The sequence below is a fragment of the Mesoplodon mirus genome (genome assembly GCF_964341445.2).
Source record: "Mesoplodon mirus genome assembly, chromosome: 7".
NCBI lineage: Eukaryota > Metazoa > Chordata > Mammalia > Artiodactyla > Ziphiidae > Mesoplodon > Mesoplodon mirus.
In genome coordinates this window covers 70,887,887-70,914,781 of record NC_138983.1, presented here as the reverse complement: position 1 = coordinate 70,914,781, position 26,895 = coordinate 70,887,887, and the positions used below count along the sequence as shown (strand labels likewise).

The 26,895-nt window shown below is 40.2% G+C and overlaps 1 protein-coding gene across 1 annotated transcript in view; it reads left to right on the top strand.

Annotated features, from left to right (window-relative positions):
- TSG101 (tumor susceptibility 101) overlaps positions 1-25,848 on the top strand; it is a 50,344-nt gene extending 24,496 nt beyond the window's left edge. The window contains exons 6-10 of the mRNA XM_082626568.1: positions 1,195-1,261; positions 6,773-6,864; positions 22,506-22,708; positions 23,984-24,223; positions 25,516-25,848. Coding sequence (XP_082482694.1) covers positions 1,195-1,261; positions 6,773-6,864; positions 22,506-22,708; positions 23,984-24,223; positions 25,516-25,605 — 692 coding nt within the window. The 3' untranslated portion in view covers positions 25,606-25,848. The remainder of the gene's footprint in view (positions 1-1,194; positions 1,262-6,772; positions 6,865-22,505; positions 22,709-23,983; positions 24,224-25,515) is intronic.
- The last annotated feature ends 1,047 nt before the right edge of the window (positions 25,849-26,895 follow it).

The window sequence follows — 26,895 nt, the reverse complement described above, 5'->3', positions numbered from 1 at the left end:
AGACTATGAACACTGATATTTGGGGATGTAAGCTCAGCAACTCTGATAAAGACATTTAAGGCCCTTAGTCAGAGCCCAGCATACTTCTCCCATCCACTTGCATTATGTGCTCTGAAAGTTTATTTCTTGAGTGTTCCACTTTTCTCTTCAAGCCTTTGTATACCATTCATCTACTAGATCACTCTTGTTTACCCCCACCTCCTACATTTAATTAGCTACCTCCTGTATGATCCCATATATATCACTCTGTACTTCTCCTGTCATGACACTTATCACTCTGTATTTTTATTCTTTTCTTGTTTATCTCCTTCACTAGACTATAAGCAACTTGAGTCCCGGAATTCTTTCTTTCTTTTTTTTTTTTTAATCCAGTGCCTTTCACAGAAAGGCACTAAAATATTTATTGATTGGATTAAGGGCTAATTCATCATTATATTCAGTGAGAAAAATTTCACTGAGGTTAATTTGATTCTCAGACAAGTTGTTTCCAGTTAAGGCCAAAATTAACTTCTTCTCTTTTTCTTCCTCGATGTTGGTTAGCCTCTTGGCATCACTGACTAGTTCTTTGTCATTAGTGTTCTCTTTAAAATATATATATAAAGCATTCTTTATGCTTGCTAGATCTGAACCTTTTTCCACCTAGTATTTCCAAGCTTTTGTTTGTTTTAACCAGTCTGGCTGAATATAAGTTTTGTTTAGGACTTCTTGTAGTAATTTGAAGTCATTTAAAGTCCTCAGTCAAGCCAACAAAACCAGCTGTGCTAATTGGTCAACATGATCTTGCAAGAAATATCAGAAGATATCTTAGATATAATAAAGAGGTCACTTTCTAAGAAGCTGACCTTGGACCAGAGGAGGGCACAATTACCTTCCTCTAAATTCCAAACTGAATTGGCCCCTGTCTCAGGTTATAGACTCATTGAGAGCTTGAAAAGCTGACCAGGTTGACCTGTTCGCCAGTTAATCCTTGTTGGAATTGTCACGTTTAATGTTTTTAGAGTTATGTGATTTGAAGATATTTATTAGTTGCAGTGAAGAACTAATATGGCTGGAGTGTTTTGTTTTGGTGCTGAGATTTGAATTCTTCAACTGTATGAAGTTTTGCTGTGGTTTGATGGTGATGTGTGTCTTATTTGATACCCTATATATCCAGAACTATGCATACTATTTTAAAATATTAAAAATTATTTTTAGCTTCCTACATGCCAGGCATGCCAAGTGGAATTTCTGCATACCCATCCGGATACCCTCCCAATCCCAGGTAATGAAAAATTATCTTTTGAATAATTGTATTAGAAATTCTATTAGATCTAGAATAAAAATAATGGGTGCTAACCAGGGCATTCAAGTGAAATTAGTTGCAATTTATTGGAAGGTAAAACTCAGTTTATTGCTGAAATTTTATGGTATATACATAGTTCAAGAGGAGTTTTTTCCATTTAGAGAAATGCAGCTCCATTCTATTTAGAGAGAGGAAAGGGGTGGGGAAATGACAATAATCTTGATTAGTTTTGTACCTTGAAATCCTTCTTTCTTTCAAGAACTCTGTATATCCAGTGTAAATGGCTGAAAGATTAATGGAATACTAATTATGATGACTTCAGCCACGGAGAAAAATATTTTAATATCCTTTTTAAAAAACTGACCTTTTCTGTAAACTACAGGGAATGAATTAATGGTGCATATGGTGGGGTCAGTCTTGTCCCCATATTTGTTTATTCAGTTCATAGACTACACGTACTACCAACCTTTATTATCCATATGTTAATCACATAACAGGTAAATTAAATTAATAGTGAAATCAGTCTATGAATAATATATACTAGAAAAATCAATAAGAAATCATTATTAATCCATGTTTTAAATGTGCACCTGTTCCAGGGGTAATCTAGGAGTACTTTCCAAAGGTGGTCTTGGGGCTAACTTAGAATGCAAGACTGGCATATACTTGGTGCCTAGATGAAAATTTTCCAGCTACTCAAAATTAACAAGAATTAACAAAAAAATTTTAGCCCTGCTAACTCTTCTTAGCTCCATAGAACCTCACAGATAAATGCAGCTAGAATTCCGGAACACCTGCCATAAATAAATATATGTATATACATATATAATATGCAGGATCTTATAAGTTAAATTTAGCAAACATTTATTTGGGGGCCTTTCTTAATTTCAAGAACTAGCTTTATAAGGTAGTAAGTATTCTGTCACATTTATCTGGGTAAGCAGACTAGATGAACATCTGTCAGAGACAAGAGAGAAAGATTCCTATGATTGTTATATATAAACAAGTTGTAAGTTTTAGATTTCTTGAGGCCTTTAATTTTCTGATTAAGTTCTAGAAATGGATTTTTGTTTGAAGCCTTGAAATTACAAGCCTTTATAATGAACAGTTGCTAGTAAGAGGGAACTTTGGGCATGTAGGGAATGGTTATTAGAAGCACAATAAGGAAATGGACTCCTGGACAATGAAGCCACTTCAGAGAAACTTGTAGATAAAAATGAAGGCTGAAAATATTGACAGAAATGTAAATCTTACTCATCTTACATAACCTCAAAAGTGTCTTTTGTGGGCTTCCCTGGTGGCGCAGTGGTTGAGAGTCCGCCTGCCGATGCAGGGGGCACGGGTTCGTGCCCCAGTCCGGGAAGATCCCAGATGCCACGGAGCAGCTGGGCCCGTGAGCCAGGGCCGCTGAGGCTTCGCGTCCAGAGCCTGTGCTCCGCAACGGGAGAGGCCACAACAGTGAGAGGCCCGCGTACCACCAAAAAAAGAAAAAAAAAAAGTGTCTTTTGTGAGCTTATTTGTAAGAAGTACCTTTTTTAAAAAAATTTATTTTATTCTTTTTTTTTTTTTTGGCTGCGTTGGGTCTTTGTTGCTGCGTGTGGGCTTTCTCCAGTTGAGGCGAGCAGGGGCTGCTCTTCATTGTGGTGCGCTGGCTTCTCACTGCGGTGGCTTCTCTTGTTGCGGAGCTCGGGCTCTAGGTGCGTGGGCTTCAGTAGTTGTGGCACGCAGGCTGTAGAGCGCAGGGTCAGTAGTTGTGGCGCACGGGCTTAGTTGCTCCACGGCATGTGGGATCTTCCCGGACCAGGGCTCGAACCCATGTCCCCTGCATTGGTAGGCGGATTCTTAACCACTGTGCCACCAGGGAAGCCCAGAAGTTCCTTTTTGAGGTAGCTACTTTTCAAAGATTTGATGTGTTTTGTTTTTTGGGGTTTTTTTGAAATGTAACGTTTAATCTCATGACAGGCTAATGAGTTGTTAAGGGTAACTGTACTCACATTACTGTCTGTATCCTTCTGCATATGCAAGGTCTTGGCAGAAGAGCCTCAGAACCTCTTTCTCGCTTTATCCTAAAGGAGAATTAGTAAATCAGTGATTCAAGAATCTTTATTTTACAACAGTGAATATGAGAATATTTATTCTTGCTGTGGAAAGTTGGACTAGATGATCTCTAAGGTCTCTTTAAAATTTTAAGGTCTTTTGAAAGTTTTATTTAGCACCTTGCAGCATGTATACAAGGAAACTAAAAAGTATGTCAGGGATAGTTGTTCCGGTTTTGGTATATGTACTAGCAAGCATGTATTATTAGAAAACAGTTTCTGATATCAGAAAAGACAGAAAATGTTAAGTGCTGTGATAAACAGCTTTAAAGGAGAGGTCACATCTGATTTGGAGGTGGGAGCTTAGAGATAGCTTCATAAATGTAGGAACTGGTTTAAAAGAAAAGCATTTAGAGGTGGAGGGAGCAGCAAACAGTAATAACATTTTATATCAGAGGAAACTTACTGGTTATTAAGTTCAGCCCACTCAATTTTATGTAATCAAAGGTGTGAAAGCCAAAAAAAAATCCCAGGAAAGAATAAGGAAACACTCTAATATGGCTGGAGAATATAGGGTTATGAGTAGGAGGACTGAAGAGTTTTTTTGTTTTTTTTTTTTTGGCCGTGTTGGGTCTTCGTTGCTGTGCGTGGGCTTTCTCTAGTTGCGGAAAGCGGGGTCTCCTCTTTGCGGTGCGCAGGCTTCTCATTGCAGCGGCCTCTCTTGTTGTGGAGCGTGGGCTCTAGGCGCGTGGGCTTCAGTGGTTGTGGCTTACGGGCTCCAGAGCGCAGGCCCAGCAGCTGTGGCACAAGGGCTTAGCTGCTCCGCGGCATGTGGGATCCTCCCGGAGCAGGGCTCAAACCCGTGTCCCTTGCATTGGCAGGTGGATTCCTAACCACTGCACCACCAGGGAAGCCCCTGAAGAGTTTTAATAAAGGTGCAACTTTCATAGGTATTACAGATCTCCCCAAACCTTCTCTGATCTCCTCTAGCTGGTATTGATTTTCCACTACAGTTGACTCTTGAACATCAGGGGGAGGTCGGGGGGCTATAGGGGTGTCGACCCTCCCTGCAATTGAAAATCCAAGTATAACTTTATAGTCGGGCCTCTCTGTCATATCTGAGGTTTCGCATCCTCGGATTCAACCCACTGTGGCTTGTGTAGTAGTCTAGTATGTATTTAGTGAAAAAAATCTGCATATAAGTGAACCAGCACAGTTCAAACCCATATTGTTCAAGGATCAACTGTATACATTTCCTGAACTTTTATTTAGCATTTATTGTTTTCTTTATCCTATCAGGATTGTTTACAGGGATCTTGCCCTATTTTGATTATTAGTATCTTGAGGAAGAGATGGATTCATACTTTACCTCCTGCCTCAAGCACTTGAAAACAGTGCTTTAAATAGAATAAATAGTAAATTTTGAAGGGGCATATAAAGAAAAAGGAACATAAGAGTGTTGGAAAATTCTTTTTAAATACACTTAGTCCAAAAAGGCTCTTAAAAATCTGAAAAAGGTTTCCTACATAGGGCAAATTGTTTAATAATGTACAAAGATAGAAAATAGTACTACTAAATTATTTTTTTACTCAAGAAAAGTTGTTAACCGTGAACATAGAGAATAACTACGAAGGAGAAATTAAGCAAACTAAATAAAGAGACAGGGAGTTCTCTGAAGTTAATATCTGTAGGCCTAGAAGAGTTTTATACCACTTACTGAAAAATTCAGCAATAAAATCACAGATTGTCCTTGAAAAAGTATGCAAAATGGGAGGAACTCCAGAAAAAGCAAATTTATTCCAGTGTTCAAAAAGGTAGATTCAGAAATTTGAATAAGATTGACATTGTTTCCTTGCAGCATGGATTACTAGAGAGACTAGAACAAAAGTACTGTGCAATAGCATTCAGCATGTGTCCACTGGGAACAGAAATGCTTAACCTTTTTCTTTTTTGATTTTACTTTTATACTAATTGATAAGAGAGTATCATGATTACGTTGAATCCTCAACAAGTTATACACAAAATGTTTTTGTTGGTGACAGGTTGTAAAGTGTGAACTAGTGGTACACATAGGAGAGAATCTTTGAGCCGCTGCCCTATAAAAGGATTACTGGTTATGAACTCAGAGCTCTTGCTCCGGGACTCGGGGCTGGGTCTTTTTAGTCAGTAATTTTAATGGACTCATAGAAGGCATGTTAATCAGAATTGCAAATGTCATAGATCTGACAATTGTAGATAAAATAGGATTCATCAAAATTGATTGTTCAACTAACAGGTAGCTATAGTTATCATCCTGTTCCTTTTCTTCTCCATTATAAGGGAAACACTGCCAAATTAGTGATCATTCAGAGGAAAGTGATTAGATCTGAAAATCAGAGCTGTGAAGAATGGTTGAAGGAATTAAAAATATTTCACCTGAAGAAGAGAAGACTGAGGGGAAAATGTTAGAAGTTTTCAAATATGCAAGTGATCTTACAGAGTGCAAATTTAGGACCATTAATTAGAGGTTACTGTGTCAAAATGCAGTTAGTGTTCAGTAGAGAAAGATGACCATTTGTCAGGGATATTGTAAATGATATTTATGAAACAATGTTGGATAGGAGATTGGAGGACAATACTTCTGAGGAAAGTTTCTTCCAACTCTGATGTGAATACAGGAATGACACAAACCTTCCTTAGAGTGAAGAGGAAGCTTTTAAAACTTCATCTCAAGAGGAGTATTTTCAGATCAGACATTCTAAAAGTTTATCAGTGAACCACAGGTAAAAATTAAATAATATTATTTTCCTGTATGCTAGGAAATCAGAATGGAAAAGTTCTCACAAAATATTCGTTGCTCTCGGTTCTTATACTGTTGGACTGCCCTTAGAAAAACTCGAGTTGCTTTCTGCTACTGTGAAGGTGTCCCTCAAATAACCAGGGCCAAGGGACTTCCCTGGTGGTCCAGTGGTTAAGACTTCACCTTCCAATGCAGGGGATGTGGGTTCAATCCCTGGTCAGAGAGCTAAGATTCCACATGCCTCGTGGCCAAAAAACCAAAAAACATTTAAAAAAACCCAGAAGCAATACTGTAACAAATTCAATAAAGACTTAAAGCAAACAAAGAAACAAACAAAAAAATCCACCCCATTCAGAAAGCTAAGCTTGATACTTCATTGTCTTCCCAGTTAATGACTTTACAGTTTTAGAGCTACAGGTGTCTATTCAAGCAAAGCTCTACAAAAATTCCATTAATGACACTGGATTTACCCTTAAAGTAAATGATTAAAATACTCTTGCTTGGCCCTGGTTTTTTTTTTTTTTTGGCTGCGGCATGTGTGATCTTAGTTCCCTGACCAGGGATCGAACCCGTGCCCTCTACAGTGGAAGCACAGAGTCTTCCTGAATGGGGTTCTTCAAGATACTGTAGGGTTGGGTCATCTTAACATTTAATATTTTATGTTCTTTTCTTTAGTGGTTACCCAGGCTGTCCTTACCCACCTGGCAGTCAGTATCCTTCCACAACAAGTTCCCAGTACCCTTCCCAGCCTCCTGTGACCACTGTTGGTAAGTACCGTTCAAAACTGTATTTCTCCACATAAGGAAAGTCAGAGTCTCCTGTTGTGAAAAGTGCATTTCACTTTTGTTTTTTATTGAATAAGTTTGATATGTAACATTGTGTAAGTTTAAGGAGTACAGTGTGTTACTTTGATAGATTTATATATTGTAATATGATTGCATTATAGCGGTATTTATTACATTACATAATTATCATACAGTATTATTGTCTATATCCATTATACTGTGCATTAGATCTCTATGGCTTGCTTACTACTCGTTATAAATTTGTACCCTTAAATATCATCAATTTTATCACAACTCCCCCCATTTCACTTTTACATGTGAAATGTTAGAATACTGTTTTCTTTTTAGAGCAAAAACTGTTAATGATCAGTGTCCTGTACTCTAAAACTTGAAATGATTTATCATCATATAAATGAGCCTTCTACCAGGGCATAAATGTAAATTTGATTGACTCTTATCACTCTTTCCTGTGTTTCACATATTTATTGGTGAACATTAATGTGTGTTGAACTATTAACAGATACTTAGGTTTTCCTAGCCTGGTTATATGTAAAAACAGATGAGCATCTTTAGAAGAAAGCACCATTGGGAAATATGAGTAGATCAAGTAAGACAAATTATTGCAGACCAGTAGTTCTTGGTTTTTTATGTTGCTTATTAGTAGAGTTACCTGAAATATAATTTTCTTCAGTTGAGAAAATGAAAGCAATACATGAACTTCTGCAGACCCCCACCCCTCTACATGACTATCTGCCCCTACCATATCTGCCTTCTCCCTGTTACCACAGATCATTATTTCTACCCACTAGGTTTTATCCTCTCTGATTTACTCAGGGACATCATTTCAGCAGTTTCCCCTCTCATCATCAGTTTTTGTTCTCTACTGGGTTGCTCTCATCGGCACTCAAAAATATACCCTAAAAACCTTTAAAAATCCTCCTCTTAATTTCCCTTTCCCTGCCACCAGTATTCCATTTCTTCATTCCCCTTTACAGCAAAACTCCTTGAAACAAGTATCCGTACTCATTACCTTCAATTCCTCTTCTTCCTTTCACTCTTGAACCACTCCATGTGGGATTTCCCTCATGTCCTTCCACTAAAGCTGCTTCCCTCAAGGTCACCATTGACCTTTATGATGTTAAATCCAATGGCCAATTAAATAGTCTCCACTTACTTGGCCTGTCAGCAGTATTTGACACAGTTGTATCTCCTTGATACACTTTCCTCTCTTGCTTTCTAAGACCCCCAGACTCACTTGTTTTTCCTCCCATCTCACTGGTACTCATGCTCAGTCTCCTTTATAAGTCCCTCCTTTTCTTCTTTTTTTTTTTTTTTCGGTACGTGGGCCTCTCACTGTTGTGGCCTCTCCCGTTGCGGAGCACAGGCTCCGGACGCGCAGGCTCAGCGGCCATGGCTCACGGGCCCAGCCGCTCCACGGCATGTGGGATCTTCCTGGACCGGGGCACGAACCCGCGTCCCCTGCATTGGCAGGTGGACTCTCAACCACTGCGCCACCAGGGAAGCCCTATTCCCTCCTTTTCTTAATACTGGAATGCCCCCTGGCTCAGTCCTTGGCATTCTCTATACTCACTCTCCTGGTGATCTCTACCAATCTCATAGCTTTAAATACCATTTCTGTGTCCACACTTCCCAAATTTCTTTCCAACTTACACCACTCTCCAGAATTCCAGATTCTTATATCCAGCTCCTTTCTCAATATCTCCATTTGGATATTTAATAGACATTTCAAACTCTGTGACCAAAATTAAACTCTCAATCTTTCTATGATGCTTTCCCACCTCCAGTGATACCTACTCAGTACTCTAACTTTGGTGTCATCCTTGATTCTTCATCAAGAACCAATTATCTTCAAAATACATCTAGAATCTGATCACGTCCAGTGCTGATCCAAGTCACCGTTATCTTTCATCTAATTTACTTCAAAAGCCTCCTAAAAAGCCTTCTTCTTTCCTTAGTCTCTACATCTGCTTTTAACACAACAGCCAGAATGATCCTATTAAAACATAAATAAATTATATCACTCCTCTACTCAGAACCTTCCAATGTCTTCCCATTTCACTCAGCATTCAATCCAAATTTCTGAGGCTTAGAAGGCCCTTTGTGATCCTGCTTTCCTCCCCCTGTTACCTCTCTGAACTCATCTCCTACTACTCTTCTGTTTTAGGATTCGTCCACTACCTGTTTCTTTGTGTGGAGCAGTCAGGCCTACCCTGACCAATCTACTCCTATCACCAGCCCCGCACACATATACACACATGCCCAACATCTAGAACAGTGCCTGATATACAGAAGTTCATCTAAATATTTTACTGAGTGTCTGAATGTAGAATCTTGTGAAGTTTACTTTTCTGTTACATTTTCTGATCAATTGTAAGCATCCTGAGATCTGCCGTAAACATCTCCCCTTCCCCCAAAAAGAACATTTTCTTCAGCTGTTTTTGTCATTGATACGTTCTAGTTATTGAGATTCTAGTGGCAGTGGTTTTGTTTTTTAAAAATGTTCTCATCCTTCTGTAATATAGCTCTTTTTTTAACAATGAAATTTAAATGCTCGAGTTAGAAACCTGATGATGGGAGATCATTAATTCACAAGCAAAACACACTAAATCTTGTTAAGCTCTCCATTATGGCTCAGGCATCATCAGTAAAATAGGAATAGTGCTATTTGTTACCCTGTTTCTCACTGAGATGATAGCATTTGATTTGTAGAGAACCTCAGTTCCTAAAGATCTTTTTTATGTTAACTCATTTCACTACAATAGGTATGAAGCATTTTATAACTTAGAATAGATGATATCCATACATCAAAAAAATAGGAATATGGGGAAAATGGTACATTTTAAATCAAATCTAATGTTTGTTTTTAGAACAAGAATCAAAGCAATTAATATTTGATTGTACTTTTTTTTTTTTGCGGTATGTGGGCCTCTCACTGTTGTGGCCTCTCCTGTTGCGGAGCACAGGCTCCAGATGCAGAGGCCCAGCAGCCATGGCTCACGGGCCCAGCCGCTCTGCGGCATGCGGGATCCTCCTGGACCGGGGCACGAACCCGCGTCCCCCACATCGGCAGGCGGACTCTCAACCACTGCGCCACCAGGGAAGCCTTTATTGTACTTTTAAGAGTACTTTCTTAGAAAGGCTAGAAACAAATTATCATTTTATGATAATCTAGGATATCCTTTTAATGTATGTTGTTTTTCTACCCTTTGTTGCTTGCCTACTTGATTTTTTTCATCATATTTTAGTAGTACATTGTGCAAAACACTGTTGAACCTCAAAATTGTCATAAAGGAAAGCAGAAGCATAAAAGTATCATCTGAATATTAGAGTTCACAAATAGCCAACATTTTCTCAGTCTGTCAGTGGCCATCAGGATTTGTGCTATTATTCTCTGTGCTACTAAGGCCATGAGAAAGAATGAAAGTGGTTATTTATCCTTTGTGGAACTTGATAGTTTCACTTTAAAGATTTTGATTTTATGATGTAAAACAAACACCTGTTTCACAGCATCATTAATTTACTCATGTCTTATTATTGATGTGGATGCCTGTGCAAGCGTTGATTTTTAACCATCTCCAACAGTATTGAAGTAAAAGAACCACTTAAAATGAAGTAATAGAGGCAACTTCCCTGGCGGTCCAGTGGTTAAGACTCCGCACTTCCACTGCAGGGGGCGAGGGTTCGATCCCTGGTCGGGGAACTAAGATCCCAAGATTTCACATGCTATGCAGTGAGGTTGGGAAAACAAAAAAAGAAGTAATAGAGATTATATTTTTAATAGCAGTCTCTTCTGAAATATTGCAAAAGACTGAGGATTGATGCAGATCTTTGTACTTAAAACGGCTCTTTCTCACTCCATTACATGTAGATTTTGAACAACCACCTTTATAAGAAAATCAGAGAGGGCTTCCCTGGTGGCGCAGTGGTTGGGAGTCCGCCTGCCGATGCAGGGGACACGGGTTCGTGCCCCGGTCTGGGAAGATCCCACATGCCGCGGAGTGGCTGGGCCCGTGAGCCATGGCCGCTGAGCCTGCGTGTCCGGAGCCTGTGCTCTGCAACGGGAGAGGCCACAACAGTGAGAGGCCCGCGTACAGCAAAAAAAAAAAAAAAAAAGAAAGAAAATCAGAGAATTTGTTTTGTCATCTTTTTTTATGGCTTTTTTGTTACCTGGCAGACAGCTTCCTGCCTAACCTGACTTTTAAAACCACCTTCATGAGATTGGTGCTCACTGAGAGCATTGACTAAGCAGTGAAGGCAGCTGTTGAATAGTGAAAAACCTGTTGGTGGTGCTTTTCCATCAGGTCTGGGCAATTGCAGTGATATTTTAATTCATTTGTATTATTTAATGAGGGAAAAGTTGTGATCTATAACTTAAATTCTTCGTTGAAGTTACTGTAAGACCAGGTGTTCTTTTTGTTTTTTTGGCTGCGTTGGGTCTTTGTTGCTTCACGTGGGCTTTCTCTAGTTGCAGCGAGTGGGGGCTACTCTTCGTTGCAGTGCTCAGGCTTCTCATTGTGGTGGCTTCCCTTGTTGCGGAGCATGGGCTCTAAGCGCACAGGCTTCGGTAGTTGCAGCACACAGGCTCAGTAGTTGTGGCACACAGGCCCTAGAGCGCGTGGGCTTCAGTAGTTGCGGTGTGTGGGCTCAAGTAGTTGTGGCACTCGGGCTCTAGAGCGCAGGGTCAATAGTTGTGGTGCACGACTGGAAGATCAGTGGGAAAAGATGTGGAATTTGGACAGTTTTCCTTAGATTTTCTGCCCATTGCAGGCATTATATATCAACAAAAGCATCGGAAGGAATGTAAACTTTTCTTGATATCTAAAAAACTTAAAAATTTAAGTTTCTGTTTCTTCAGGTTCAATTATGTTTCTTAAGAGTAAAACATTTTTGTTAGGACTGGCATATAACTTTTACCAAGTTGGCATTGCCAAAACTATAAGAGAACTTGAACTCTGATTTTAAAGGTTTAAAACTACTTGACCGCCACCAAGTTACAAAGAATAAGTTTAGGAGACAACATTAATACTTGTTTGTTCTCTTAATAGCACATGCCAGAATACAGCAGAAGCAGGTATGGATATTGGTCATCTGTATGTTTTCAGGGCTGAAAAACGGGCATTCAAAGAAAGCTTTGGTCCCCAGCTGGGCATTCCCATGGAGAATTCCAAACTCTATTGGATAGGGAAGAGTGGCATGAGGGACCAGTCACTCCACCTTGATTCATGCATAGCACTCTCTGTCAGACCCTGATGTGCTTGCTGGCGGTGCACCCAGGTGGCAGTGATCTGGGAGTGATGAAGTTGTTTGATATTTTAATCCAAATTAAGACAGATTTAAGATTTATCGGGACTTCCCTGGTGGTCCAGTGATAAAGAATCTGCCTTGCAATGCAGGGGATGTGGGATCAATCCCTGGTCAGGGAACTAAGATCCCACATGGTGCGGGGCAACTAAGCCAGCATGCCACAACTACTGAGCTTGCGCGCCTCAACTAGTGCCCACGTGCTGCAAACTACAGAGTCCACACTCTCTGGAACCTGCACACCACAACTACAGAGCCCACACGCCCTAGAGCCTGTGCGCCACAAGTAAAGAAGAGAAAACCCGCGCGCCACAACTAGAGAGAAGCCCCTGTGCTGCAGCAGAGATCCCGCATGCCACAACTAACACCCGGCACAGCCAAAAATAAATAAATAAATCTTTAAAAAAAAAGATTTATCAAGTAAATGTTCAAGAATGTTACTAGAGTGTGGTCCCACTCAACGAAACCTCTACATGTTATGAATATACGTGTGAAGAAAGTCAGTGGACAAATTGGCTCCTTTATGAAGTTCATCAGAGGATTTACCATCAGTACATCACACACACACATACACACAAATACATACCACATTTTCTTTTTTTTTCTTTTTTAAATTTATTTATTTATTTATTTTTGGCTGCATTGGGTCTTTGTTGCTGTGCATGGGCTTTCTCTAGCTGTGGCGAGCGGGGGCTACTCTTCATTGCGGCGCATGGGCTTCTCATTGCGGTGGCTTCTCTTGTTGCGGAGCACGGGCTCTAGGCACGTGGGCTTCAGTAGTTGTGGCTCATGGGCTCTAGAGTGCAGGCTCAGTAGTTGTGGCGCACGGGCTTAGTTGTTCCGCCACATGTGGGCTCTTCCTGGGCCAGGGCTCGAACTTGTGTCCCCTTCATTGGCAGGCAGATTCTTAACCACTGTGCCACCAGGGAAGCCCATACCACACTTTCTTTATCCATTCATCTGGTTTTTTCCTCAGTTATTTGTTTATTCATTTAGTCATTCAACATATATTTACTGAGTGCTTGCTACATGCCAGGAGTAAGAACAACACAAAGTAACTTCCTGCCTTCATGGAGTTTACATTTCAATGGGGGAAGACAGAAAACAAACTTACAGCACAGTATACAGTGCACTAGATGGAGATAAATGCTACCTAGGAACATTCAGACGAAAGAGGGGCACAGGAAGACCTGGAGGGTGAGGACTGCATTCTGTTCTCACCTCCTCTATATCCACCTTGCTCACACCACTGGCCTCCTGCAACTCCTTGAGCCCCAAACACACTGGTTTGCTGTTTCAGCCCCATCCGCGCTCTGCTCGCTTGGATTGTGACCTGGAGATCTGCAAGACTGGAAAAAGGCTTCTGTGCCTTATACTTTGAGGTGGGAGTATGTTTATGGTTCAGGGAACTGCAAAGAGGCCAGTGGTGTGAGCGAGGGGTGCACAGAGAGATGGGGTCAGAGGGGAAACAGGCCTGGCTCAAGTAAGCCCTTGTGGGTCACGGGGAGGCCTGGGGCTTTTCCTCTACGTGAGCTGCGGAGCCACGGGCAGGCTTTGAGCAGAGGAGTGATCTGATCTGATTGCTATTATAACAGATGCCTCTGTGCCAGACCCCGGGAGGGAAGGGTGGCAGCAGAGCTCCCCACCCCGAGGAGGCCACTGCAGGCAGGAATCCGGGTCTGAGATGGTGGCTCGGACCAGTGTGGGGACAGAAGATGTGGTCACATACGCTGAGGAGGGGTATCCATTCATCTGTGGATGGACACTTAGGTTGCTTCCTTCCATATCTTGGCTGTTGTAAATAATGCTGCAATACACAGGGGTGCATACATCTTTTCGAATGACTGTTTTTGTTTTCTTCAGAAAAATACCCAGAAGTGGAATTGCTGGGTCATATGGTAGTTTTATTTTTAATTTTTTGAGGAACCTCCATACTGTTCTCCATAGTGGCCGCACCAATTTGCATCCCTACTAGCAGTGTACACGGGTTCCCTTTTCTCCACATCCTCACCAACACTTGTTATTTGTTTTCTTTTTGATAAAAGCCATTCTGACAGGTGTGAGGTGATACCTCATTGTGGTCTTGATTGCATTTCCCTGATGATTAGTGATGTTGAGCATCTTTTCACGTGCCTGTTGGCCATCTGTATGCCTTCTTTGGAAAACTATTCAGGTTCTCTGCCCATTTTTTAATCAGGCCGTTTGGTTTTTTGATGTTGAGTTGTATGAGTTCTTTGTATATTTTGGATATTAACCCCCTATCGGATATTTTTTGCAGCTATCTTCTCCCATTCAGTAGGCTGCGTTTTCATTTTGTTGATAGTTTCCTTTGCTGGTCAAAAGCTTTTTTAGTTTGATGTAGTCTCCCATTTGGTTTTTTTGTTTGTTTTGGGGGGTTTTTTTTGCTTTTGTTTCCCTTGCCTGAAGAGATATATCCCCAAAAATATTAAGACCAATGTCAGAGTACTCCCCATGTTTTCTTTTTTTTTTTTAACTTTTTTTTCTTACAGTTGTATTGAGATATAATTGACTTATAGCATTGTATAAGTTTAAGGTGTACAGCATAATGATTTGACTTACATACATCATGAAATGATTACCACAGTAAGTTTAGTGAACATCTGTCATCTCCTATAGATACAAAAATATATTTTTTTTTCCTTTGTGATGAGAACTCTTTAGGATTTACTCTTAACAACTTTCCTATATAACATATAGCAGGACTTCCCTGGTGGTGCAGTGGTTAAGAATCCACCTGCCAGTGCAGGGGACATGGGTTCGATCCCTGGTCCAGGAAGATCCCACATGCTGTGGAACAGTTAAACCCGTGCGCCACAACTACTGAGCCTGCGCTTTAGAGCCCGCAAAGCACAACTACTGAGGCCACGTGCCACAACTACTGAAGCCTGCACTCCTAGAGCCCTTGCTCCGCAACAAGAGAAGCCACTGCAATAAGCCCGTGCACCGCAATGAAGAGTAGCCCCTGCTCGCCGCAACTAAGCCCGTGCGCAGCAGTGAAAACCCAAGGCAGCTATAAATAAATAAACAAACAAAAATAAACAAAATATATCAGTGTTAATTGTATTAATCATGTTTTACATTACATCCCTAGTACTGCCTATGTTTTCTTCTAGGAGTCTTACGGTTTCAGGTCTTACATTTAATTTTAACCCATTCTGAGTTTATTTTTGTACATAGTGTGAGAAAGTCCAGTTTCTTTTGCATGCAGCTGTCCAGTTTTCCCAAAACCATTTATTGAAGAGGCTGTCTTTTCCCCGTTCTGTATTCTTGCCTCCTTTATCATAGATTAATTGACCATATAAGTGTGGGTTTATTTCTGGGCTCTCTGTTCTGTCTAGTTGATCTATGTGTCTGTTTTTATGCCAGTACCATACATACTGTTTTGATTACTAAAAAGCTTTGTAGTGTAGTTTGAAATCAGGGAGCATGATACCTCCAGTTTTGTTCTTTAACATGGTAGATTCTTAAATTGTTCTTGTTCACAAAATAATTTTAAGGTGTGACTTTGATTCTGACCCATTTTGTTTTAAAGGATGGAATCTGTCCTTCAGATTAATTGGCCTTTGTACTAAAGCCTGCTTGTAGCATCTTTCATGATTATGATAGTTGAATGATTTTGTAGCACCATTTCTTTTCTGAAGTAGTTACTACTTTGGCATCTATTTTAATAAGGTCTATACTTAACCTCCACTTTTGAAACTTGAATTGTTATGTAAATTAATCTAAATCTTTCTTTGTGCTGTGTGTTTATTTTCAAGAAGTGTAAACCTGCTCTTTTTCTTTTTCTCATTGATTGTGGTAATAGAAACTTTCTAGAGTTTAAATAAAGAGTACTGCTCTAGGGGCTTCCCTGGTGGCGCGGTGGTTGGGAGTCTGCCTGCCAATGCAGGGGATGCGGGTTTGAGCCCTGGTCTGGGAGGATCCCGCATGCCGCGGAGCGACTGGGCCCGTGAGCCACAATTACTGAGTCTGCGCATCTGGAGCTTGTGCTCCGCAGCAGGAGAGGCCGCGATGGTGAGAGGCCCGCGCACCGCGATGAGGAGTGGCCCCGCTTGCCACAACTGGAGAGAGCCCTGGCACAGAAACGAAGAGCCAACACAGCCAAAAATAAATAAATTAAAAATAAAATAAATGTAAAACAAACATTGGAAACATAACCATTTAAAAAAAAAAAAAAAGAAGAGTACTGCTCTAATAGTGTTTAAAAGATAAATTGAGGTCCCCTGATTTCTTTGGAAGAAAGTTCCATAGCCTGCCCAGAGCCTAGCCAGTAGTATTAGAAGCTTATATATTCATAGACTATAAATAAAAGCCTTTTGTAAGCAGCTTAATGAATTTGCCTGATTTGTGTTTAATAGCACGAATCAGAATGACTCTGCTCATATAGTTGTTTGAAATGTTTCTCCTATTTCAGAGATTGACCTGTTTTTCTGTTTTTATTCTGAAAGGAAATAATACGGGCTTGATCCAGTGATCCACATGGGCTTGACCCAGTTTCTCAGTAGATGGGTCAATAATCTTCCGTTTCAGATTGCTTAGGCTCCATAGTTTGCTCTGTAGCACAAATGCCCGACCAAAGATCATTATGTGGGTCTTGAGCAAATTACTTCAGGAAGGAAAAATGCTGGGGGCGGGGGCAAGTGATTCACTTTGCTGGTTAGAGGTAAGATGAGAAAAGTTACTGTTCATAGTTATTTTGTATTTTTCTTTGGGGTTACCCTGGATTCTTTCTCTAATATAAATGAGCTCCTTTTTGAGTTGTAGGAAGTAATGATCATCAGTAGGTACTGTTAGGAGATAAATAAAACTGATTATCTTTAAGTGTTTAAAGATGGTTTAAAAATCAGGTAGTGTATATACCAGTGTACTTTGAAGATACTGGCCTAAATTATTAATTGAATTATCAGATCCACTGAGTATTGGTTTGCTAATAGTAGAAAAATCGTCTTATTTCCTAAGGATTAAGTTTAGTGATTGGATCCTATCTGATATTTAAATGAAGTTTTTGTTCTGGATTGTTTCTCAAAATCTGTGTTACCTTTTCAATTGCTGCTAATCTGGAATTGTAGAAGGGCACTTCTGAAATCCAACTCTGCATGAGTAAAGGTCAACAATGTGTGGGGACTTGAGGTATGGCAGTTTGCCACAAACTCATTAATACAAGGCTTGTTATAGCAGGTATAAAGAATATTAAAATTTCTCTTAAGACTTTGGAGAAAAAAAAGATTTTTTTGTTTGAAGAGCGATCAAGAATAAGAATCTTCTACCAGATGTTTTTCTTACTTGTTTATATAAACAATCTCTTAAAGTGTCATGGTTCATTCAATTTTGAACTTTAATCTGGGTTTTTCTCTTGGCATTCACATTGCAGATCTTAATTACAGTTTTCTTCTTTTTAGAAAGTAGATGGATTTAAAGTGTTCACACATACTGTATAATAAGGTCTGTGTGTGATAGAGGAGAGGACTAGGTCTAACTTGGCATTTCCAGCCTCCTCGGGTGAACTGTGACCTTTATAGAAAGCCAGGTGACTGCTGCCTCAGCTTGATTCCCATTTTGAATGTTAATGGCTTTAGCTGGAGACTTATTTGGAAGGACTTATTTGGCCCTATATTGTAGCATGTGCCTTAACGTATTTCATAAGAGAAACAGAATGTAAATTCCAGGATTTAAGTGTGTTTTTTAAAATTGGTTTTTAAAAATTTAACATCATTATAACTTGATTCATTTTATTTATTTATTTTTAATATTTTATTTATTTATTTGGTTGTGCTGGGTCTTAGTTGTGGCACATGTGCTCCTCACTTGTGGCCAGCAGGCTCCTTAGTTGTGGCTCGCAGGCTCCTTAGTTGTGGCATGCGAACTCTTAGTTGCAGCATGCATGTGGGATCTAGTTCCCTGACCAGGGATTGAACCCGGGCCCCCTGCATTGGGAGCTTGGAGTCTTAACCGCTGCACCACCAGGGAAGTCCCTTGATTCATTTTAATGTAGTGATTTTAACAAAGTTTGTTGATATGTTTGTGTGTGAAAAATCCAGACTAGTTATAAAAAGACCTTAAGCTTGTATTAGTTCAGATAACTTCTACACAGATAAATGGGACACTAACTGATGCATATGATTGACCACACATTTGAATACCTAACCATATTCATATAATTTGGGTTCCCCAATCTCTGGGAGAATGTTTGTTGTATCTCATAGGAGCCATTTCATATAGAATATAATAAGAAACTTCTTTTAGAAACAAGTTTTTAAATTCCTATTGTTAATGCATCTTTATCATAAAATGGGGACTTAATGAGATACCATCTCCACTAGTCATTATTTTGTAAATCATCCTCTGGGCACAAAATTCTAAACTTGTAGAAATTACCCCTTTTTGCTCTCACTTAGGACTTAATAGTGCGATATAAGAAACTAGAGATTTTGATTTGGCATAAATTCTGTACAAATAAACAGCTAAGTCATTTTTTTCTTTTTTTTTAAATTGAAGTATAGTTGATTGATGATGTTAATTAGCAAAGTGACTCAGTTATATATACATTCTTTTTCATATTCTTTTCCATTACAGCTTATTACAGGATATTGAATATAATTCCCTGTGCTATACAGTAGGACCTTGTTTATCCATTCTATATATACCAGTTTGCATCTGCTAATCCCAAACTCCCACTCCTATCCTCTCCCACTCCCCTCCCCCTTGGCAACCACCAGTCTATTCTATATGTCCCTAACTCTGTTTCTGTTTCATAGATAGGTTCATTTATATCATATTTTAGATTCCACATATAAGTGATATCATATGGTATTTGTCTTTCTCTTAGTTCACTTAGTATAATAATCTCTAGTTGCATCCATGTTGCTGTAAATGGCATTATTTAGTGTTTTTTTTTATGGTTGAGTAGTATTCCATTGTATATATTGTACCACATCTTCTTTATCCATTCATCTGTTGATGGACATTTAAGGTTGTTTCCATGTCTTGGCTATTGTAAATAGTGCTGCTATGAACATAGGGGTGCATGTTATGTTTCTGAATTATAGTTTTGTCTGGATATATGCCCAGGAGTAGGATTGCTGGATCATATGGTAATTCTATTTTTAGTTTTCTGAGGAACCTCCATAATTTTCCACAGTGGCTGCACCAACTTACATTCCCACCAACAGTGTGGGAGGGTTCCCTTTCCTCCACACCCTCTCTAGCATTTGTTATTTGTAGACTTTTTAATGATGGCTATTCTTACTGGTGTGAGGTAATACCTCATTGTAGTTTTGATTTGCATTTCTCTAATAATTAGTGATGTTGAGCATCTTTTCATGTGCCTGTTGGCCACCTGTATGTCTTCTTTGGAGACATGTCTATTTAGGTCTTCTGCCCAATTTTTGATTGGGTTGTTTTTTTGTTGAGTTATATGAGTTGTTTGTACATTTTGGAAATTTTAAGCCCTTGTTGGTCACATCTTTTGCAAATATTTTCTCCCATTCTGTAGGTTGTCTTTTCAGTTTGCTTATGGTTTCCTTTGCTGTGCAAAAGCTTGTAAGTTTGATTAGGTCCCATTTGTTTATTTTCATTTTTATTTCTAAAATAGGAGACGGACCTAAGGAAACATTGGTGCGATTTATATCAGAGAATAAAACAGCTGTTTTGCCTAAAACAGCAAAGTCTTTAAATCATACTGAGAGGAAAAGCAAGTTGTCTTGCTGAGAAAGGGAGGCGAGTGCTTTTGAATGGTGAGGAGTGAAGCACATAATTAAAGGGTTAGGATTCTTGTTCCAAAGCAGAATGGGAGAAGAGAGTGGAAGACTCCCATCTGGTTGTTTCAATCCTTGAAGATGTTGTGAGGATTTTTTTTGCCTTTGTGGGAAAATGGTAAAAGGAGGGCTTAAGGCTTTAAGAAAGAATCCAAAGGATTGAGGATTTGGGTTAGGTTATGGCAGGCGAGGCCTTTGGAATTAGAAGTCCTGGTGATCTGATAGAATGAGAGCGAGGCTGCCATGGCAGGCAGCCTGTATACAGGACTAAGAGAGATGGGCAAGGAGTTGGGACTGAGTGGACATACTGGGACCAGGAGTGGAAGAAAGGGAGGTCGAAGGTACGAAAAGGAATGAGTGGAGATAAGAATTGATGAATTTGTGGAGGTTGCTAGAGTCATCCCGGTGTCTGTACAGGAGGTTGTGAATAAAGAGGTGGTCAGAGAGGAAAATGACAGGAAAGTGTGAGTGGAATGAGCCCAGAGGTGATGCAGTAGCTGGTAAATTGATGAGAACACTTTGGACAAGTCAGGTGTTGAGAGGCCAGGGATGTGAAAAACAAGACCTCAGGTTGCCCTCTCGCTTTACAACTCTGAATTCCAGAGCACACATTGTCTGAAAGTTAATAGTTTCGCTTCTCAGAAATACGAAATAATACGCTGACATATTTTTGTAAAATCAGAAGTGAACTCTGAAAAGCATATATGGATTTGTATTTTAACAATCAATCAGAAGTATTAATTGCCTCCTTGTAAACACTGGAGGATGGATACTGTTTGGGCTCTCCTCAGCAGGAGGTTTCTAACAGGAAAGAGGGAGACTCTTAGTGGGAGAGTCTGATATTGGGCTTTTCCTTTCACCATGTACAAGCAGTGTCCTTAGGACAGATGGACGAAGGACACTCCTCAGGAAAACCTGGCCATGGGAGACACTGTCTTTACTCATTTTAGTAGAACCCAAGTCAAAAAAAAAACATAGTTCTTCTGTGGTGGAAACAAGAAAAAGAGGGGAAAAAAACACAACAACTCTAGATTTAGACTCTTTTGTTCTGTTTTTGTTTTGCGGTACGCGGGCCTCTCACTGTTGTGGCCTCTCCCATTGTGGAGCGCAGGCTCAGCAGCCATGGCTCACGGGCCCAGCCGCTCCGCGGCATGTGGGATCCTCCCGGACCGGGACATGAACCCGTGTCCCCTGCTTCGGCAGGCGGACTCTCAACCACTGCGCCACCAGGGAAGCCCAAGATTTAGACTTTTTTTTGAAACCTGTAACACCTGAGAACTCCAAGGTCTCCCAGTGTCATTTACAAAAGCCCAGAAAAGCACTCAGGGTATCCTGGGTATGGACCAGCTTCTGGGAGAAAACAACTTTACGAATCAAAAGCCACAAAAAGTAGAGTGACCAGACCAGTGTATGGAATAGCGAGAGTTGTGATCAGATGGGACGCTGAAGAGCACAGGTGGCGCTGGTTGCAGTGTAGTTTGGACAGTGCAGTTTCCTTGTAGAAACAGTCAGCTTTGCATGGTACCAGGAAGGAGCCTACAATGGATGGGAACATGAGTGGTGAGACTCGGGGTACATGTTTACAAACTGACTTGAAGGGTTTTTTCCCCTAGTAAGCAGAACTCAGCGTCAAGGTGATAACAGTTTTCAGCTCAAAGTGGAAGTGATACTTTCTGTTAATCTGTAATCATTCTTTATTCATTGTAAGCAATAAAGGTAAGTATAATTCCCCACGTGTATTCATCATCAAACATAATTGAAAATACCATTTATCATTTGCTGATTTAGGACCCTAACTAAAGAACATTGACAGTCATAAAGAGTATCCATACTTATGTTAAAAGGGAGGACCTTTTGAAGAAAATATCCGAGGAGTAAGTTTTATATGAGACACTGATTAGGAAGGTACATTTGGGAGAGAAGAGTAAAGAATCTGAGAATAAGCAGAATTTTATCAGCTGTTGAATTTTTTGGATGGCATTCTCTTTTGCACGTCTGCTCTTTCCTATTCTTTTCGTAAAGGGTAAAGGAGTAAACGTCTTACAGAAGGGAAGCCATGGTAACCTGTATATCAGTTTAAGGAAACTCTGCCCATTCTCAGTCTTACTGGCCTCTAGAGTGGGTTCCTTCCTCCTCCAGCTTAGCAGTAAAGCCTGAGAACAGACTTGACCTGAATCAGATGTTCTACCTTGGTATAAATTTGTTGTCCCATTTGTTGGAGATTTAGGAATAACTGTAATCTGTAGGGATATAGCCTCTGCCTCATTGAGAAAATAGCTAATTGTTTGGGCTGTTAATGCAAGAAAGTGGGTAAGTATGGATTAATAGTAATCTCTTGCAGGGAAAGTATTTCTGAATCAACTCAGATTCTAAATGTTATGTTTTATGAAGTTGTGACATAAAATTTTTCTTTCCTCGCACTTGGAAAGTGTTGACTCATATTTTGTCCTGTTTTGTGATGGCTCTTGTGAAAGGAATAGAAAGAGACTGCGAAGTAAGCAAGTGTTCTGCCTTTTTCTCCTGCAGGTCCCAGTAGGGATGGCACAATCAGCGAGGACACTATCCGAGCCTCTCTCATCTCAGCAGTCAGTGACAAACTGAGATGGAGGATGAAGGAGGAAATGGATCGTGCCCAGGCAGAGCTCAATGCCTTGAAACGAACAGAGGAAGACCTGAAAAAAGGTCACCAGAAACTGGAAGAGATGGTTACCCGTTTAGATCAAGAAGTAGTAAGTAACTCATTGAATAGTTGCACTATTTAGATTGAATCGTAGCCATGGCTAAGTGTTCTGTATGTACTGTGGTTACCCTGAACATTGTGGGTATAGTTAAGAGTTCAGAAAATTATACACGCCTTTAAGCATTTTCACATAGCTCCACTACAGCTTTGTTTAAAAAAAAAATGCAGCCTGTGGTTGGAATGTAGTCTTTGATTGGGAAGTGGATGTATTTAGAGGATTTTTGCTTGCACCTTCACCCCGGGGGATAATGTTTTGACCCAGAGGAGGACTGTTTGAGTGCTTGATGTTACCAGACAGTTACTAGGAAATAAGAATTTGAGAGAGCTCTAAGTCGTGATAAAGATCTGCAGACCCTGGGTACAAACCTAAGGGTCAGTTCTTGTTTGTTTCCAAATGTTGTTTGAACTATATTTAAGGTATCTTTGGTGAGCCCTTCTAACTTAATAACCCATCGTGTATGCAACCTTTAGCTCTTAAGCTTTCTCACATCTTTATCAGACTGCTGTGCCCTGAAGAGTCGGTGTAAGTCAGCCCTGCGACTTCTTTTGTTAGGGATGTAGAGGCATTAGCATAATTGGAGTGCCAGCTTCACCCTTCACTTTCATGCCTGTGATGGAGAACTTGTTCCAGCAAGTGTGCATTTTTGATGAAAGGGTAAAGAGTTATTAAGTGTTTGAGGGCTTTGGAGAAAGTGATTTGTATGTACACATTACTCTAATAAAATGGTTCTAGTGTGTAAAGTGAGCTTCTCAATAGCCAGCTATTTTCAAAAGTTCAGGAAAGTGACACCAGTACAGTTCAGAGCCTGCAACCACCACCTGCCGTATCTTGTGAATAAAGTTCAACTGTTTGGAGTCCTATGTGTTGAATCGTCTGTACCGACTGGGGGAAGTTATTCCTCTGAGGCAGGTGGCCACTTGTTTTGAAAGAAGGACCTCCTTTATGATTTTCATGTAAGGAACCTCCTGCCGGAAAGTGTCTTGTCTGATGGCTTAGTTTGCAGTATCATTTGTCACTGGTAAGTGACAAGCTTATCACTGCCATCAAAAGTGCTCAGCTCAGCATCTCCTGTTTTCACTCAGCATGTTAGAGCACACCTTTTCCTCTAACTTTGACTAATGTGATACATGAATCTCATCCATGAGTTGTTTAAGCATTGTTTTATTAGCACGTCTGTTTCTGTGAAGTTGAATTGTAGATGTCTGACAAGCAGATCATTACAATTAGTATAAAATCATCATGCTTGGACTATTCTGTTTTCAGGCTGAGGTTGATAAAAACATAGAACTTTTGAGAAAGAAGGATGAAGAACTCAGTTCTGCTCTGGAGAAAATGGAAAATCAATCTGAAAACAATGATATTGATGAAGTTATCATTCCCACAGCCCCACTATACAAACAGATCCTAAATCTGTATGCAGAGGAAAATGCTATTGAAGACACTATCTTTTACCTGGGAGAAGCCTTGAGGCGGGGAGTAATAGACCTGGACGTCTTCCTGAAGGTATGTCTTCCTCGCTCTGCTTTCCAGGGTTTTGGAACATGTGTTTTAGAGACACTGACCTTGAAAACCACAGATCAAGAGGGTTTCTCTGTAGGAGATGGGTTAAAATTCTTTGTCTTTCCAAAAGAGAGCAAGTGAGATAAATGGCTGTGAGCAGTGTCTTCCCACCTACACAGGGGGCTGAGGATCATCTGAGCAGGGGAAGAAAAGTGGGCTAGTGGCTGCAGTTCCCCACCCCACAAGATAGCATCAAGCTGAATGTAATCCTTCTCTCTTACTACTGTGCCTGGGTGGATCATGAGGTACAGTCAGATTTCCATTGATTCTTTCAGGTCACATCATTTAAACTGAGATCATTGACTGCCCCACCCTTGTTGTTTTTGTTTTTTTCCTCTGTTAATTTTTTTAGACTTGCACAGTTTTATACCTGTTTTCCCAGATCAAACAGCCTTGCGAAGTATTGGGTTTGCCCTGCTGGTAATCGAGCCCTTCTGAATAAAGGTTATTCCAGGCTTAATGCTATTGTACAGACATGAAGATCTGTAAGCCAAGTTTGGCTGCTTCTCTCTGTTGGGTCACGAAGAGCATGGCTTTAGGAGTAATAGCAGCCATCCTTTGGATATTCAATACAGCTGCTGCTGATGCTTCAGTGCACATGCGAGGCTGGTCAGGTTGCTTGCTGATCTTGCCTATCTTACTATGAGCGTGTGGCCAAACCACTCTTGGACCTGGTGCAAGCACATGAATAGCTGGGACCCTAGAGAGGACTTCCTTTCTGTACACTGTCCCCTGCTTGGGTGGCATAGCCTAGGGAAAGATACACATGGAGAGGCAAGAGAGGTACACTGTTTGCTAGGCACTGGACAAAAGCTGGCCTTGTGCTATACTCACTCATCCTTGCCCTTCCCCTTTTTTAGCCAAGTGGGGACAAACAGTCACAGTTTGTACAAAAGTTTTTTGTAACTTTTGTTAGGATCACAGTACAAGTTTCCCTGCCATCTTGGTTGTCTCAAGTGCAGCTTGAACTCCTGAGCCAGATCCTGCAATGTGGTGCTTTCCCTGTGAAGAAGGCCTTTGTATAGGGTCTCAGAAGACTACTTTCCTTAACACAACCTGCCAGCATCAATCCAGTGAGTTTAAAAAGCCACATGTAATAAAGTATTGGCTCCAAAGGAGAGTTGATATGAGTTTAGGTTCTTAGCTCCCACCTAGGTTACAAACTGTCTGATAGTTCATGCCTGGGCCTGGATCAGAGCCAGTCTAAACTGTTGAAACCTTTTCCCCCTTCACAGCATGTACGTCTTCTGTCCCGTAAACAGTTCCAGCTGAGGGCACTAATGCAGAAAGCAAGAAAGACTGCCGGTCTCAGTGACCTCTACTGACTCCTCTGATACCAGCTGGAGACTGAGCTCTTCTAAAGCATTCTTTTCTTCTCTTCCTTTCTCTTATATCAGTAGGTGCCCAGAATAAGTTATTGCAGTTTATCATTCAAGTGTAAAATATTTTGAATCAATAATATATTTTCTGTTTTCTTTTGGTAAAGACTGGCTTTTATTAATGCACTTTCTATCCTCTGTAAACTCTTTTTGTGCTGAATGTTGGGACTGACTATGCTAAATAAAATTTGTTGCATAATTCTTCTCTTTTACTGAACATCTTTAGAAAAAATATATGAAACCTAAATAAGAAGCTCGGCTTCTAATTTAGCAAAGTATAATGTCCATCGTGAGTTGAAATTTAGCATTATTTATCCTCTAGCATATAAAGTGAATTCTGTTCAATATGGGATATAATACCACACAAATCTAAATTTTCGAATATTTGAAATTGAGGGATTTGAGTGACTTTTTTTGTGAAAGGTCCTGGGTGGTACCCTCCTCCCAGTTCCTGCCTAGATGTGTTTCCTTTCCAGGCCTGACAGAACCGTAACTGTTTTCATCAAGAAAGGAGCAGAGTGGCCAGCACCGAGCTGCACACCTGAGAACCTGTGTCAACTAGGCAAGGTGGCCTGGCCACAACTCAGGAGGAGGGGACAGTGTACACTGCCTCTCTGCACTCACTATCATCTGAAGTCAGTCTTTCTGGTGGGTGATTCTGTAGTCAAGATGGTGGCCACCCATCCAATGACCTACATGTCCTATAAAGCTTATCTAGCAGAACAGAATTTTCTCTGTCAAAATGAGAGAGCTAGAAGGTTCATGAGGTTATGAAGAAATGAACATTCTAAGATAAGATGTTTTAAGGTATTCAGGGAGCCACACAGCCTACTCTATATGTCTCCCAAGAGAAGAAAGACCAATTTGGTCTCACTCATCACTGAAGAGTTTATATAGTTTAGATCTTTCCTTAAAAAATGAAAATCTACTTGTAAAAATGATCAGAATAGAAACTAGCAAGGTTTAATCTAGTGTTAGGTTTGAAGCTAACATTTAAATGAGTTATTTTTGTGTATACATTTACTTTTACATGGTAAAGGAAGTTACAGCTTTTTTATAGTATACAAATGAACATAGGTGTATTAGCCAGCCAGAATGAAATAATTAGCATACACTTGATGAAAAGAATCACGGTTTCTAAACACAATAAACACACATCATACACTGTTTTGGACCAAATGGCAACTACATATATAATATACAAGGCAAGTACTGGTACATCAGAGGTACCAAAAT